The 17,130-nt window shown below is 43.0% G+C and overlaps 2 protein-coding genes across 6 annotated transcripts in view; one reads left to right on the top strand and one right to left on the bottom strand.

The window, feature by feature from the left end:
• The window catches only part of Dync1i2 (dynein cytoplasmic 1 intermediate chain 2), a 50,868-nt gene extending 48,204 nt beyond the window's left edge, over positions 1-2,664 (top strand). For all 5 annotated transcript variants that reach the window (XM_029471876.2, XM_029471869.2, XM_029471865.2 and 2 more), the window contains 2 exons: positions 164-289; positions 2,015-2,664. In XM_029471876.2, coding sequence (XP_029327736.1) covers positions 164-289; positions 2,015-2,128 — 240 coding nt within the window. In that variant the 3' untranslated portion in view covers positions 2,129-2,664. The remainder of the gene's footprint in view (positions 1-163; positions 290-2,014) is intronic.
• Positions 2,665-10,518: 7,854 nt separating this feature from the next.
• Slc25a12 (solute carrier family 25 member 12) overlaps positions 10,519-17,130 on the bottom strand; it is a 95,659-nt gene continuing 89,047 nt past the window's right edge. The window contains exons 16-18 of the mRNA XM_021184208.3: positions 16,167-16,325; positions 15,958-16,048; positions 10,519-14,891 (exon numbers count right to left, since the gene is read on the bottom strand). Coding sequence (XP_021039867.1) covers positions 14,693-14,891; positions 15,958-16,048; positions 16,167-16,325 — 449 coding nt within the window. The 3' untranslated portion in view covers positions 10,519-14,692. The remainder of the gene's footprint in view (positions 14,892-15,957; positions 16,049-16,166; positions 16,326-17,130) is intronic.

Below are 17,130 nucleotides of genomic sequence, written 5' to 3'. Positions count from 1 at the left end.
AGGGGTGACGGCAATGTCATCATAATAAATCTCTGAACAGAGAGGAAGGTAGGGGACTCTCTAGTCTCATCTCCTAGAAACACAGACTGAAGACGAGTTGTCGTCATTTACATGTTCAGAAACTGATGAAACTTTTAACTGCGCTGCATTCTAAATGACTTAGGTACCAACTGCCAGCATTTCTGTGGAGGGCAACCCTGCTCTTAACCGTGTGAGATGGACCCACTCAGGAAGAGAAATTGCCGTGGGTGATTCCGAAGGACAGATTGTCATCTATGATGTGGGAGAGGTACGGGGCTTTCTGCCTATAATTTTGACACATTTGCATAGTGTACTGTTGTGAAGGTACTGTGGTAGCTGAGTCTACTAGCAGTGTGGCTCATGAATTGTATAAACCACGTGGTTGTGTGCTATATACCGCAGAAGCAGCTTGTGAGGCTGTCTCTGTAAGTGGGCATCCTGTGCTCTCATGCAGCAGATAGATGTGAAGATAGCAATGTATGACAGTACCATGCTTCTAGATTCCTGCGTTGGTAGGAACTCTTCAGACAGGAAAGGAAATGTGGGATTGCAGAGTGGACTTAGAGTTTTATAGAGTTGATACTGAGATAAAATTTTATTGTTGTGTATTCATAGATTTGTTTGAACCAGATAGTACAAATCAAAGATACCATGTTTTGCTAGTTTTTTTTTTTTTTTTCCAAAAAGAGTTAATGTGTATATGTATGCCTGAGTATATTGTGCCGGAGCTTGTGGAGATCAGAAAGGGCATTGGATCCCTGGAACTGGAGTTACAAGCTGTTGTGAGTCACCATGTGGGTGCTGGGAACTGAAACCAGGTTCTCTGCAAGAGCTGCCAATGCTCTTAGCCACTGAACCACTTCTCCATCCCCTCACAGTTCTTTAGTAACCCTCAGCCTGGGTGCAGAGGCATGTGATGGAGTGCAGCAGGATGAGTCGGGCTCTCACGTCACTGCTAGACTGGACACAGTGCCCAGCAACACAGGGAGCAGAGCTCAGGGTTTCTTTTTTGGTCCTGACTAGAGCCTTCTGACTTTTTCTATGTCATTATAACCCATCTTGTCCTGATACTTTGTGGCTGTTGCAATCAGCTACATATACATATACATACATATACACATATATCTTGGGGAAGAGAGATTAGATCACTTAGAGCAACCAGTTGGGCAGTGCATGCAGATGTTTGTGTGCTTTGGCTGGTAGGTAGTCATTAGCGACGCGCCCTTATTGAAAAGCTATGGTTAGCCAAGCTCAACTATGATGGTGGTTTTTTAGTTAATTTTAATTAACTTGATGTAAATTGTCACACTTGGTTAGTACTTACCTATTAGATCTTGTATATGGAGAAGCAGATTGTCCACTGGCCACATTGGATGATCTGTGCCCTGTCCCGGCAATGTTAGTCTCTGTCTAACATAAGAACAACTCTAGGGACTTTTGGGCTGACTCTGAGGCAAAAGCACCATAAACTTCTTTCTTTGCTCTTGTTTCAAAACTATGCTCTAAGGAGTTAGAGAACCAAGAAAGAATACTTTATGTTCCAAACAAACCCTGTGCTCAAAAGGCTGATGTGAGAGGGGCACGAATTGCAGACAGCCTGGGCTACACAGAGAGATCCTGTCTCGGAAAAGAAAAAATAAAATAACTATTTCATACTAGTAGTGGTGGAAAAAATACAATTAAAAGTTTTGAATGCACTCCTCTCCTTCAGCCAGACCCATAGTGGTGCCAGGGAGTCTGTCTACAAAGCATCCTTGTTGTAGCCTTGCACTGGTGGCAACAACAGATTCATTTCTGAGGCTGCCACGACATGTTTTACAAACACCTTTTGTTTTGAAATGTTGTAAATCACTGTTATAGTCTCTGTAATTATGGAAAGGCTCTTTAGGTCAGTTATTACTTTTTAACAGAAAGATTACTTGAAAACAAAGTAATAGTAGATAAGATGAATTTTTATTTCATTGCTCAGCAAACATTGTCTTTCTTTTAACAGCAGATCGCTGTTCCCCGAAATGATGAATGGGCAAGATTTGGCCGAACACTCGCAGAAATTAATGCAAACCGAGCTGACGCAGAGGAGGAGGCAGCTACCCGAATCCCTGCCTAGCCTGAAAAGTGGCTGTAGCCTTAGCAAATTTGGCAAAGATGATTAAGTAGATCTTAAACTATTTGCATGCTTCTGATTAAATGAGTGTTAAAAGAAAATGCCATGGATAATCTGGGTTTACTACAGGAAGCGAAGCTTACAATGCCTTTTATATTCACTTTGTTTTGGATTGGTGTCATTTTTAATACAGCTGACAACTTTATAGAATGCAGCCTTTTCTGAATTCTAACACATGGGTGTATATTGTTCATTATTCTTTTGGATTCTTTTGAACTTGTAATACTATATATAATTATTTCTAAAGCACAGATTAAGTAAGTTCTGCATATTTCTAAGTAGCCACAATTCCTTATTCCGCACTAAGTACATATGTCCGTGTCAGTGGTGTTCTCCCTGTCCGAGTGTATAGGGATATTGTTCCCTCCCTGCATGCCGTCGCCTGCCTGTTGTAAGTTTCATGTTGATGCCATTTCCCTTCTCGATAGTTCTATGGTAGTTATCTATAAATAAAAACAAATATATGCTAACTTCTCAAATTTTCACTTTTACTTTTTGAAATTTGAAATTTTCTCTTAAAATTTTTTTTGTTTTTAAGTTCCTAATGCAAGCAGCCACCTTAAATCGTTTGCAACCTTAAATATACACCATGTACGGATAAATTTGCTCTCTGTGGGCATTGCAAACTCATGTTGGAGAATTTGTCAGTGGAAATGTTCTCTTAGGTTAGCTTCTGCCTGACTCTGTTACTTGTCCTGATGTAGCTTGTTCTGAAGAATAAATGCTTACTTCTTAGTTTGCAGAGAAGGAGCGCACTGTGTATGTACGCTCTGAAGCATGGCTGCCTGGAGAGAGAGAAGCTTGCCTGTGGTGCAGCGGCCATGCAGGAGCTGTGCTCAGTGTCCACACTCGGCCCTGAAAGCCTCTCTACTCTTGGGATTTGCTAGCACAGTTTTACAAACATTCAAGGCAGATAGCAAATGTGTGCATTAGTGTAGAGTCAGCTGTGTCAGGACAGGAGGGAAAGACTGGGATCAGACCTTACAGGCTTACATGCTCTGAGTTGTCCTTTCTTGCTCTTCGCCTTTAAATCCTGAGTTTCACTCTCCACTCAGTAGGACCTGAACTAAAACATTAGAAATCAGAATTTGAACTTTTTGGATGTTATAAGAAGGATCAGAAGTCTCCATAACAACTTCTCCACTCTTAGCACTCTGTGGTATAAGGAATAATTGGCCAGGAATACTAGACCCAAACTATAGTTCTAGCTTTGACATCTCTGAGAAATGTGATGTTAACCAAGCCTGAGCCTTACTTATTCTTATTATGAATTGTCAAATACATTATTTCTAATTTGTCTCCCAACTCTAAAGTTATTAACCTTATTTGTTTCAGTTACCTTTCCACTTTTGAATCTTTAGTTTTCATAAGTTGCCCCCACAGTTGCCTGTTATATACCAAAGAGCCATCTCAGGTTATCTCAGGGTAGTAATTTTAAGTCCAAAGTTCAATGCCAGTTGAGTCCCATGTCTTCTGTAGAGGAATTCATATACTCAGAGGAACTGTGTTTTTATTCTAAGTTTGTAAAAGGGACTAGGAAAAGGAAAACTATGGATGTTAAAATATAAAGGTTGGAAACTGATGCGGTTGATCAAATGGTCACTGGTCTCCAGTTGTTCTTTTAAAAAGGAATTATTTATTCCCACAAAGCAAAAACTCCTTGGTGCTAAGTATTTATAAAATACAATTTGGGGCTAAAATTCCTGTTTATAAAATTTTATAAAATAAGTATTGCCAAGGAATTTCTGCTTTAGGAGAATAATTACTCCCTCACCCCTCAGAAAAATTTAACATAGGCCCTTGCTCATTCAGCCTCTCCGTGCACTTAGGAGCGCATGCCCTGACTTTCTGTAAGGAAGTGTCTTTGAAGTTGGTCATAAGGAGCAGGGCTCACTTGGCAGCAGCTCTGCTGTGACTGGCAGGCACAAAGGACAGTGAGAGGAGGTCGGCTGGGGTGGACAATCATGCACCTTTTACTTTTGGATGCGAAAGACCTTCCTAATTTTGAAAACTACCTCATGACATAAATTCTAGCTTACTTGTGACCAGTTTCCTAGACAGGAGACAAGGCTCAGCTTTCAACTTATTCCTAGATTTGGTTGCTTCTCTGCTTTTGAATGGGAAGTTAAAGCTTATCACCTTTATTTGTGTTGAGAAAGCATATTCAGTTTTTCAGGCTGTAGTTAACTGGTAATAAATCTCTGAGATAATTTTTATTGTCATTTAAGCCATATCCTCCGTAGCAGAAACTTCTGCCTCATCACATAGCCAGTCCTCTGCAACGCTGGAAATGTGTCTGCAACAGCACTGAGAACTGGGTCATGAAGGGCCGAGCATACAGCAGAGGAGGAAGAAGGAAGGGGGAGTGGTGTCAGGGGTGACCTGTACTGGTCTCAGATAGACTTCACCACTTAGCCATGCAGAAACTCTGAAGTCTGCGAGGCACATTGTCCTCCCTCTTTCTATCTCTCAGACAATTAAAAATGTCTTTTTCACAATTCCAGTGTCTCTGTCTGCAGCAGAGTGATTTTCTAACTGGAAAAGCTGCGTACTTAGATGTTAACTAGAAGTCAGTTACAGCTGTCACTGTACACTGCTCATGGGTGGACCATGAGCATCCAAGGTGTGGTCACCCAGGTCCTGAGCAGAGAGAGGTCTAAGGGTTTAAAGTCAGCAGCACTGGTTCTTTTGATGACTTAGTTTTAGCATCTGGTTGAGGTGGGGTTTGTTTTCTGTGTTAATTCAAGACATAAAACAGTAAGAAAATACTTTAGAGCTGTCGTCATCTTGCTGATTGTTAGGTAGCAGGGACCTATTTGGGGAAACTACTCCCAAGAAGAACCCTATATTTGACTCATTAAAATAATAAATAAAATTTTAAAATCCTGGCAAGATTATACAACAGTTAAAGGCACTTGCTACCAAACCTAACCTTAGTTTGATCTCTGGAGCCATGTGGAAGAAGGAGAGAAAATCAGTTCCTACAAATTGTCCTCTCACCTGTCTGTGTGTGCATGCACACAAACCACACACACACAGTGGAATAATTTATTTTTGTTGTAAATGCTGGGAAGTAATTTACTTAGACATGGGACTTATAGATGCAAAGGACTTGGAGCATTGTCCTAAAGGCACTGTGAAAAGAACATTGGGCTGGAAAGATGACTCACCTTTGAAGACTGCTTGCTGCTCTTGCAGAGGACCTGAGTTCAGTTCCCAGCATCCACACCTCACAGCTCACAGCTGCCTGTAACTCGAGCTCCGAGGGATCTGATGCCCTCTTCTGGCCTCCATGGGCTTCTGTACTCACAAGTACAGACATACAAATATACACAATTTCCAATTAATTTTTTTTGACAAAAAGAATATGCAGGGGCTGGGAATATGGTTTAGCAGTTAATGCCCTTGCCTAGAGAGTAGCACGAGAGCTCAGCTCCCTAGAGACACCATAAATGCCAGGTGTCAGGAAAGGGTGTCTCACCTGCATTTTGAGGAGTCTAGATCGGATTCCTGGAGCATTCGCAACAGACAAGAGTACCTTCCATATTTCAACTGAAGGATTAAATAACATTCTTGTAAGTAGTATCTTAAGTTCACTGCCCCAAAGTGGTAATAACTTTCTTACTGTCTCATAGATTTCAATTTTTCTTTTCTATATATTTAGGGAACATGGTGTTGGAGCAATTTTAGAAAAAAGATTCCCCAGTCCCAGACCAGAAGGCTTCACATAGTGAGCAAATCACGGTGGTTTTCATAGTACACTGGTGCTCTCAGACCTAATGTGTGAGCTTCCGGTGTTTAAATCCCCCTCCTCCTCGCTGTGCTCCCAGTTTTCCAGCTTCAAGTCCGAATGGACATCAGGCATTTAAGTTTTCTGTATGTCGCTCTAGCCACGGAGTTTCACTACCCCCAATCAGCAATCTTTTACAAACTTTTGTAAAATTATAGTATTTTGTGTTGTTAGTTTCCTAGCAGGAGTCTCAGTTTGGGCTTGTTAATATTCCATTAGCGGTTCCCAGTTACAGCATGGAACAGCTTGCCCTCGGGTAAGCTTGCAGGAAGGCCCATCTCACTTCGTGAGGTCACTTATTCAGGTCTCTGGGAATGTATTATCCTGCCTCTCCCATAATGTACTTGCTGTGGCCAGAAAGCTGTGGGGCAGTGATTGTGTGGGGTGTAGAGCACACCTGCACCGCAGCGCGTGCAGAGACCTGACCCTGTGACCAGAAATCAGGAGTGCCGCCGGGGAGATTCTGATAGCAAGTCATTTTATCCTTTGTGGGTTTTTTGTACTGAATTTTTGAGTACTTTTTTTTTTTTTTTCTGAACAAAGTAATGGAAATGCGTTGTAACAAAAGTTTTTCTACTTAAAGATGGCCTGATATAAGAGAGAGGATCCTGAGCCCCAAAGACTCTGGTTCCAAGACAGCCATGGTGGTCTATGCCTGTGATCCCAGCACTTGGGAAGCTAAAACTGAAGGATAATACAGTTGAGGCCAGCCTAGGCTATAGAGTGAGACCCCATCTCCAAATCAGGAGCCTGTGTTCCAGCCCTATGTGTCTCCAGTACAGAAGATAACCTGGGACAATCTCTTCTCTTCTTTCCTTTTTTTCCCCTTTTTGTTGTTTTGGGTTGTTTTGTTTTGTTTTGTTTTGTTTTTTCCAAGACAGGATTTCTCTGTGTAGCTCTGGCTTGGCTGTCCTGGAACTCACTCTGTAGACCAAGCTGGCCTCAAACTCACAGAGATTCACCTGCCTCTGCCTCCCAAATGCTGGGATTAAAGGTGTTTGTCATCACCACCCAACTAGTGTTTCTTAAATAAGGAAAATAATTGCTTTCTGTGACAATTTTGTAAGAGAATGCATATGTGAAGACTCTGTAAAGTAAAAATAACTTTATTTTTAGTTCCTTTGTTAAGAGAATGTGAGAATGGAGAGAGTCATATTTTTAAAACTATTTGGGGGCGGGGAGGGGGGAGAGAGGGTCTCACTATGAAGCTCTGACTTAACGAGAACTCACTATATAGACCAAGCTGACCTCGAACTCGCAGAGATCTACCTGCCTATCTCCCTCCCAAGCCTGTATTTTAAAACGTTTACATGAAGTAGCAGGAGCTCATCTTTAAAGTCAAATGCCTTGGTGTCTGTCCAAAAGGAGTTGCCCTCAAGTGTTCTCATCACAGAGTGAGCCCCGGTCACCTGATACTGAGGAGCAGTGAACCAAGGGAGAACTGGCACACCCTTGAGAAGTGTAGCATCATCCATCTATATTGTAGATCATTGTACCTCCCCCTTTCCAGGATTGGTCCCTTTGGAGATGATGTGCTCCTCATGGGAAGATGGTCACTACTAGGTGCAGTGCTCTGAACAGCTCTAGCTGTTGACCTAACTCAAGTGTCAAGGGAATTTAAAAAAAATGACACTGACACAGACACAGAAAAGCTGGGGTTGGGTGGTCTGGGGCTGTCCACTGGGGAAGCCACAACACCCCCAGAAGCTTAGCTGAACAAGGAGGCAGGGTTAGCTGATCTTGTTAGAAACAGTCTTTGTAGGGGAGCAGTCTTCAAGCCATCACCAGGTTAGAGGATGGCTTTCTGAACTCATTGTCAGCATTCATACTTGGACCAGAGGAATGCTTTACAACTCCTCTGGGCCTAAGACACCAGGATCCTTGATGTAGCTGTCCCCATATCAAACAAACACATTCACTCAGGACTTTGAACTGTGTGTGGCTGTCAACCCTAGAAGAAGCCCTGAAATTAGCCTTGCGAAATAGCTCATCCTCACCTCTTACCCAGACTGGCAGGTCCCGGTTTTGTTATAGCAGCATCTCCAGGCACAGAGCAAAACTTTATATAATGAAGCCCAGTTGTTCTAGTTTGTTTCTCTGTTGCTGTGATAAACACACAGACCAAAGCAACTTGGCGAGGAAAGGGTTTATTTGACTTGCAGCTTCTTGTACGCAATCAAGGGAAACCAAGTAAGGAACTGAAGCAGACGCTGCTCACCGGTTCCCTTGCTCAGCCACCTTCCTTAATATACTACACAGGGCTAGCTACCCAGGGGATAGCACCACCCACAGTGGGTTGGGCCCTCCTACAGTAACTAGCATGAAAGAGACTATCTTCCCAAACATGTTCCCAGGCCAGTCCAAGAGAGGAAGTTCTTCTGCTGAGGCTCTCTCCCAAGTATGTCATGTTGATAGGTGAAGCTATGATAAAATTGGCAAAAATCTTGCTATCGTGACCAGGCCTTTATTAATGGGTTCCATTCCATCAGTGTCTGACTGTAAGTCACGAATTTGTCAGTACATGAAAGGTCGATAGATCTGGAGGACTGCATTTTCCGGAGGTAAAATTTTCTTTGTTTTATTTTTGGGATGGGAAGCTAGAATTCTGTTGCCTGTGCTGTGCCTCAAGTCTTGATACTTGTTGCCTGAGCATCCTGAGCAGTTGGAATTACAAGCACATTGCCACGACTTCCTCACATAAGCCTGTCTGCATGAACCTGTTTAAAAAGCCATAAAGCAGGCGTCTCAACCTTCCTAATGCTGCAGCCCATTAATAAAAATGTTTGCCATGCTATGGTGACCCCCCCAGCCATAAAATTGTTTTTGTTGCTACTTCCTAACTGTAATTTTGCTACTGTTCTGAATCATAGTGTAAGTATCTGTTTTCTGATGGTCTTAGGTGACTTCTGGGAAAGAGTCACCCAGCCCCCAAAGGGGTTACAACCCACAGCTTGAGAACCACTGCTGGAGCGTCTCTGTATGAGGATGATAAGGACCAGGGTGGTGAAGCATGCCTGTACTCCCAGTGTTTAGAAGTTGAAGCTGAAGCAGGAGGATTGCTGCTGTAGAAAAATTTGGACAGTCTCTTGAGTCAAAAGGCACAAATATAATATCAGGAGCAAGAAGAAATGTCATAGACATTGATCAATATTTCCTAAATCTAGGTTAATTTTTATTTTGAATCATAATCCAAGAACTGAAGTCCTCAAAATCTGAAGAATTGATGGAACAAGGAAAAATACTAGAGACTTCCAGGAACTGTCAAGCACTGAATGAGAAGACAGAAAAGTAGACAAGAGATATATACTTAGGCCAGTCATATTTAAAACACAGAGAAAAATCAGGATACAATTAACAATTGACTTAGTATTTAAAACAGTATCAGAAACAGGACTACATTCCAAATATTTTCAGAAAAAGCCTGTCTACCAAGAGTTTTATATCTAGCAAAGTCATCTTCCAAAACCCAAGAGGAAATTGCATGGCGGCAGGAATAATGACTGGAAATATACATTGGTAGCCATCCTGCTTTTCAATTGCTAAAGGAAATGCTGTCTGAAAAGAAATGGCATAGAGGGGCTCATAGTCACAAGAGAGAATGATGGGAAAACCTGAGGGGAAGACTAAAGACTCAGTGCATGTTTTCTTCAGTAGATGTAAAATATAACTGCAAGGCACAGTGATGTGAAGGGTGGAGTCGTGACTACAGATAAGCACAGAGCACGGGGCGGGGGAGGGGGGGAGACAACTGTCTTAGAAGAATGCCTTTTATTTTACTGAAATATATCTCACTGGAAATAGAAGATTGTTATAAATTAATGTATTTATTATAAGCTCTCTAATCATTAAGGAGATAACTTGAAAACCCAAAGTTTAAATGATACACCATAAAATATATATTTTACAAAAAGTTCATAAAGGAAGAGAGAGGGTAGTGTGTCTGCAGCTTAGGGGCAGAATGTTCCCTTAGTTTGTCAAGTCCCTGGGTTCAATACTCAGCACTAAAAGGAGGAGGAGGGAGGAAAGAAGGAGAAGAAAATAAAGGAAAGGGAGGGAGGGAGAGAGGAGAGGGAAGGAAAGAAAAGAAAAGGAGGAAAGGCAGATGTGGGAAACAAAACCAGCAGCATTGACTGCAAGGCTGAAAGACAAGACCAGGATCGGTACACTAACACAAGTGGTATCTTGAGCATGATGGCACAGTTCTGGGCAAGGTGGCATCCATTTAACAATTCCCAGAACTTAAGTCAGGAAGAGTGAGAGCTCTGGCCAGCCCAGGCTAACCAGTGAGACCCTGTCTCAAACACTAAGGGCTAGGAACGTGACTGAATGCAGAAGGGCTTGCCTACCACGCACAGATATTGTAGTGAACCCCTAACACTGCATGCACATGCATGTGCACACACACACAAAAGCACATGCACACACACAAATGCACATGCACACACACACACACACAAAAGCACATGCACACACAGAGAGATTGGCTATAGTATTCAAATGCATGAGTTTCCTAAAAGCACATATAACAAGAGATGTACAAGACTCCTTTGGTGAGCACAAATTTTTATTAAGACATGAAAAATAATATTTAAGTAGAGATATAGTATGTTTCTGGACCAGAAGCCCCCATAATGATACAGGTTCTTCCAAAGCAGCTTATAGATTCATTACTGTTCAAATTGTCAGTGTTTTTAAAACGGTTTTGATAAGCTAATGAAATATACATTGAAGAGCAAAGAACCAGGAAGAATCACAGCTCTCAAACAACAGGGGGACGAGCACCACACTGTGTATCAGGAGCGCGCACTGTACCGGATACAGAACTGAACAGAGTAGGGAAAGAAATGCATCTGCATCAGGAGAGCCCTACAGCAAGGAGCCCAGAGACAGTGAAGCCCAGGCTGATCCTTAGTGAGCAACAACGATGACGCTCCAGAGCCGCTGGGAAAGAACAGGCATTCAATAAACGGTGCTGGCAAGCCTGGCTGCCATTCAGAGAAACAAAGGTCTGCCCCACATTGCCAGAGACACGAGGAGAGGTCCAAACTGCATGGAACCTGAATGTGAAAGGCAACACTCTAAACCGTATAACAAGAAAATAACTGTTAATCATTTTTACCTAGAGGTCTGGTGTTTATCCTCTGGTGGTTCTGGGGAGTGAACCCAGGGTCTTGTAGACGCTAGGCAAGCATGCTGTCACTCAGCAACAGTCCCAGAACAATAAAGAATAATTTTTTTAATGAGATGCTCAACAAGCTAACAAAAATACCAATACATTTGGACATATTAAAATTAAAATGTTAATATATCAAAACCATCATAAGAAGACATGGCACAAAGTAGGAAAACGTGTAAGACAAACACATAGTAGTATCCAAAACATGAAGAATATCATGGGCTGAAGAGATGGCTCAACAGCTGAAAGGACTTTCTGCTCTTACAGAGAACCTGGGTTTGGTGACTCTAGCTCCAGGGGGTCTGGCACTTTTTTGAGCTCTGGAGCCACTGGCATGCATATGGTGCATCACACACACACACACACTTTTAAAAAAGAGGCACAGTGAAGAATAGATGTCTACAATATCTATAGCAGCATTGTCTATAATAATCACAAACTGGGAAAACAAATGTCAGTCAAGAGTAAGATCGAAAGTAAAGAATAATGCATCCTATCTATAATAGAATGGACAAACTCTTAATGCACACAATGTCAGGGACAACCCTTACAAATGTATTTAGCAAAAGAAGTCTCAAAGATTTATAATTTCATTCATACAAATTTCAAAAAAATAAATAAGAATAGGTCAGGGCTGGCAAAATAGCTCCGGTAAAAGCTCTTGCTGCCCAAGCCTGAAGACCTGAGTTCAAATCCCAGATCCCACATGAAAAGTGGGGAAAACTTATTCTCAATAGTTATCCTCTCACCCACACATGTGTTGTGACATGTGTACATATTCACACACACATAGACATATGTGCATCATTGACACACAAGAAACAAGTCAAGTTTAGTAATCAAGACCTATAATCTTAGCGCTATGGAGGCTGAGGCAGGAAAATTGCAAGTAAGAGGCCAGCCTGGATGAAAGTAGATCTAAGAGGCCAGCCTGGACCACAGTAGATCTTGTCTCAAAAAGAGGGAAGAGGACCACAGTATTTAAGGATGTATATGTGAGCAGGAAAACCAAGCAGAAATGAAGACATGGTAAGGGGATGGGGTAAAGACTGGGGAGAAGTGCACGGGTAACTTCTGGCTTGTTGAGAATGTTGTATTTCCTGACCTGGTCATCACATGAGTACCATTTTAACCTGGATGCACTTTTCTGTGTCTATGCCTTAGATACTTCATATGCCTTCTGTATATTTTACAAAAAGAAAATGTACAGATGACCAGTAAAAATGAAAAGACAGCGAATGTTCTGCCCACACCTACAATTCCAGCACCTTATTGGGGAGACCAAAGGTTACCACAGGTTCAAGGCTAGCCTGATCCACATAGGGAGTTCCCAGACTCTGAGGTTGCAAGAGTGAGACCCTGTTTCAAAAAACAAATAAACAATAAAATGAAAAGACATTCATTCAAGCCCATTAGCAATTAGAAAAATAAAAACTGCAACAGTGACCACTGTTTATGATCTGCCTGTGACCCGGGCAATCTTAACTTCCCCATGGGGCAGGAGATTGAGACCTCTGTGAACAGCAATGCGGCAAGATGTATGCAAGATATAAACCCCATCTATCTTATGAATTAGTCCCTAACAAAATACTAATATACAATAATATATCATGACACACACACAAAGATATGCTCCTCTAACTACAGTGTTGTTAATAATAATGAAATGACTATTTTAAAAAGGCTTCATAATCCATACAGTGAAATAATACACAGCTACTAGAAACAGGATACATTTTCTATAAACTGATATGGAAAGAGCTCAGGGACATACTAAGAAAACCAAGTCACGGAATCACACATACATTGCATAGTCCTGGTTCTAAATATATAAATATGTACATATGTAGATGTATGGAAAACAGATCACAAATTTATGCTCTAACCTCTCAGCAAGGGATGACGGGAATGCTGGTTGAAGAGGTGTAGCGAGGGAACTTTGTCATCGTCTTACACACACATACACACACACACACACGTAATTTCATGTCCTTGAACTACTTGTATAATTTTAACAAGCATAGCAAAAACAATTATGCTATGTGTTTAGTTTTATAGCAAGAACAATTAATTATGCTGTGTGTTCAGTTCTAATGGGACTAATCCAACACATTTTCAAATATCTTTTGTTCTTAGGGCTTCAAGAAAGCTCAGAGTTGCAGATACAGTGTTGTCAGCCACCAACTGATGAGCACTGGAGGGGCACTTGGTGACTTGGGCCATCTCCAGGTTCACCTCTAATGATATCTGCATATATCCTCACAGCCATGGCCACAGCCATGCTTTCCCATAGCTATTCGCTAAAGTTAGTAAGTCCTGATGTTGCCAGCTGTCAAGTAACAGCCACAGCAAAGTATGGCTTGTAGCTCAGAAGCAATTGTTAAAGAGTAAATGTGGGCATGTACACACACACGCACACACACACACACACACACACACACACACACACACACATACGAGAGAGAGAGAGAGAGAGAGAGAGAGAGAGAGAGAGAGAATGACCTTCTGAGGAAGTCGTCTCCATCTGAACTCCTAGCAAGGACCCAGGCTCACAAAATCACCATGTAGGAACCTCCCCCCTTCCCTCCCTCCCTCTACCCAAGTTCCTTCTGTAACAAAGTATGCATCCCCTAAAGCAGGCAAGTGCAGACAAAAAGCCCCGAGAGGAGACCTAGGAAGGAAACCAACTCCATGCAGACATTTTGGTGTGCTTTTATTTTTGATTCGTATCATACTTTACGAAGGGAAACTTCCAAACTTTACTCTTGCAACATCCTGACCTTGACCTTGCTGCATAGGAGAAAAGCAGAACTAAGCGAGCCATGCTGGAGCCCACCCTGTTCCCGTGTATGTGTGTGCACGCACACCAGGAGCTGCTTCCAGCTGACAGGAGGATTACACTCAGCTACAAACGACTGGAAACACAGCAGCCTATGAGTCACCGGCTGGTCCTCTGGCATCCACGGGCAAGCACCCTTCCCACGCGTTTCTTATTTAATGTAGTGAGCATTAAGTTTCACTCTGCCTTGTATCAGCAAATACCTTCCTAGTCCCGCATGGAAAACAAACTGAAACTGGATACATTCAAACACGGCTGCTTGATTTCCATAAGTCATCAGGAGGAGAATGAATTTAACTTTAGTACATTTATTCTTACATGATTCATAATAAAACACTTTCAAAACGTTCTGTACAGTTCAAGCCACTCAGAACAGCGTTTCATGTTTATAAACGTGATTTGTTGGGATGAGGTGCCGAGGTGTCTCTGTACAAAGATGTACAATATGTACAGTCACTGTAGGTACAAGCTGTGCGAAGCAGTCTAGAACACGTAATTCATGCCAAGGCTCAGAAAACATTTCAACAAGTAAAGACTAAAGCTTGAAACTGCAGTGTGGCTCTCCCTGGGCGTATGATCACTTTATAAACAATACATGTATAGGTCGTATAGAAAGTGGTTGACCCCAGCGCAGACAGTACCATGCAGCTGACTGGACATGGTATCGCCCGTTCTCCTGGGCCTCGGTCTGTACTTGCTATGTCATTGGGCTGCTGCCGCCGCCTTGGGCTGAGCCACAGCTACGCTAGGAGATTTAAACTTGGGGAGGTAAAGGCCAAACTTGTTTTCAATGCCAGCGAAAGTGGCTGTGGCAAGTCTGTAGCCACCGATGTGATCGGGGTTGGCAGGAGGGAGGTCTGCGATGCGGGACTTTGGCGTTGGTTCTGAGCCAGAAGGTTTGCTGTGGACAGGAAAAAGCAGACCGTTAGGGAGCTCAGGGCTAACACTTTGAGCAGGGTCTGTGGCAGCCACACCCCATGGAGAAGGCTCTCTCAGCTTGCTCTATGTCTCCTGCATCAATCATGATATCCAGCCTCACCACAGCATTGCTTTCACATATGTCATAGAGAAGACAAATGGCCCCACCCCCACTGCTTATGAGCAGACTCGTGGGCAGAAAAATAAACGGAAGAGAAAATGCACTCCATTAGTAATAGTCTTTGGGAAGCTGGCTATTTGTGGATTTTTCTATTTTCTATTATTATGCAGGAAGCATGCATGAAGTGTAAAGGTATATGTATTGATTTAATTTTAAAGCTTCTTGAATAATGGGCTCATAACGCTTATCACCAAAAGAGAAACAAATTTAGTTCTTGCTTCTATAATCTCTCAAGACACAGTATTTGTACACTGGGATGAGAAAATTGCTGTCCTTCCATCTTTTCCATACTCTGGTCCCTCCACTACTTGGATCAACAGTCATTCCCCTACTGAGGCTTTCGGCAGGATCACAGGGTTATGACATAAAGACACACAGTGCCCAGGCTTCTGCCCAACAGTTAATAATTGCTCACTTGCTTTGGGTACAACTTCCCTGCAGACTCAACAAGCAACTGCTTGTCTCCCCAGGGGAAGCTTTGAGTGCTGCATTTGGAGCAGCTCAGTTTGGGGCCTGCACGCTACAATGGTTGAATCGTTGGGTAACCTCTCTTGGAAACTGGCTGTGTGAACATCTAGGTACTAAGTGATGGGAAGCAATGAGATCTCCTAAGTGTAAAAACAATGAGAGGCAATCACAGGAGTGTGACTAGTACACATTTAGGTTGTTTCTGGTCATATTAAATAATCAAAGTAACAGTGATTTGCCTCTCTTAATGTGGAAGCCTTTAGAGCCCATTGCTTTCCATGCATTGGTCTTAAAGAACCCCACTGTGTCCCGTTTCTCAGCATCCCCAAAGTGGCTCTACAAACAGAACACACACGTGTGTGGATTTGGTGACTTTGTGAAGAGAAGTAGCTGTACTTACAGGCCTCCAAAGTCTATGTAAAACCACCGCTGCAGAAGCTCGTAGGTAACCAGGGTGACACCAAACTGAGGTGAGGATCGAAACACCCGAGCTGGAAAAGACAGACAGGGTAGGGTACATTTAACACCTGGATGCTGTTACAAGGTGACCTGAGAGTGTCAGGGCAGGACAGCCAGACAGCCAGGCTGGAGGACCACCCCAGCATCTACCTGCAGTCCCTTTCCAAAATGCCGAGGGCCCTTCTTCCCGGAGAATCTTTCGGAAACAGTCGACGACACCGCTATATGTTGTCTGGCCGGCCCTGGCGGCCACTTGCAGTCTTGTCTTGATGACATCAGCAGGGGTCACCAGAGAAGCAGCAGGTACGCCTTTGAGGAGAAAAGCCACATTTAATCCTCCTAAGGACTTCATACATCCAACAAGAAAGTCCACCACTGTAACCCAAGGGGCACTCAGAGCTCCTTAAACAGATACGTAGGCGCATGTGGAAAGAAGTGCCAGCAAGCCTGCCGGTTGGTTGCTGGTTTCAGTAGAATTGGGGTGGAAATGTTTTGTTTTTCTTTCTGAATTAAGGAAATGTCTCTACTGTACCATCCCAGAGAACAATGAGAGAGAGAGAGAAGCAGTGCTAGAGATAGGTAGGAATCGCCACGTTCCCTTTCCGGCCTTAACAACCTTTAGGCTTTTCATCTTTAAATAGGATGCAAGTATTTTCTTGTGTGACATCTGTTTAATGTACCGCAGATTGCATGTGGTATCAAAGCATCGTGCGTGGTCTTGTTTGATCCTTGCCAACCACACTGTGGGGTGAGGGTCAAAAGCATCAAGCACTTGCCAGTCTGAGGTGCTAAGGGAGAGGATGCGAGCCTCCTTTCAGACCTGCTCATGTGACAGTCAGTGTGGCAGTCATTACAACCTCAGGGAGAGCCAGGCAGGCATCCAGTTAAAGAGCAGCAGGGGAACTGATCATTCAGAGCCCCCCCCCCCCCCCACACACACACACACACACACACATGTGCCACGGCTCCCTGGGGTCACCTGAGATGCTGCAGCAGCAGCAGCAGGACACAGAAGACGGATTTCTCAAGCATAGGTTTTGTTCATAAAACAAAACAGACCTGAGAGAGCAGCATGACCTTCCCCAGGGGGAAGGAATTCAATTTGGCCCAAATC

This window comes from Mus caroli, unplaced genomic scaffold (genome assembly GCF_978045245.1).
Source record: "Mus caroli unplaced genomic scaffold, Mus_caroli_1 scaffold_2, whole genome shotgun sequence".
Taxonomy (NCBI): domain Eukaryota; kingdom Metazoa; phylum Chordata; class Mammalia; order Rodentia; family Muridae; genus Mus; species Mus caroli.
The sequence above is the reverse complement of the archived record's forward strand: the minus strand, read 5'-3'. Positions and strand labels throughout refer to the sequence as shown.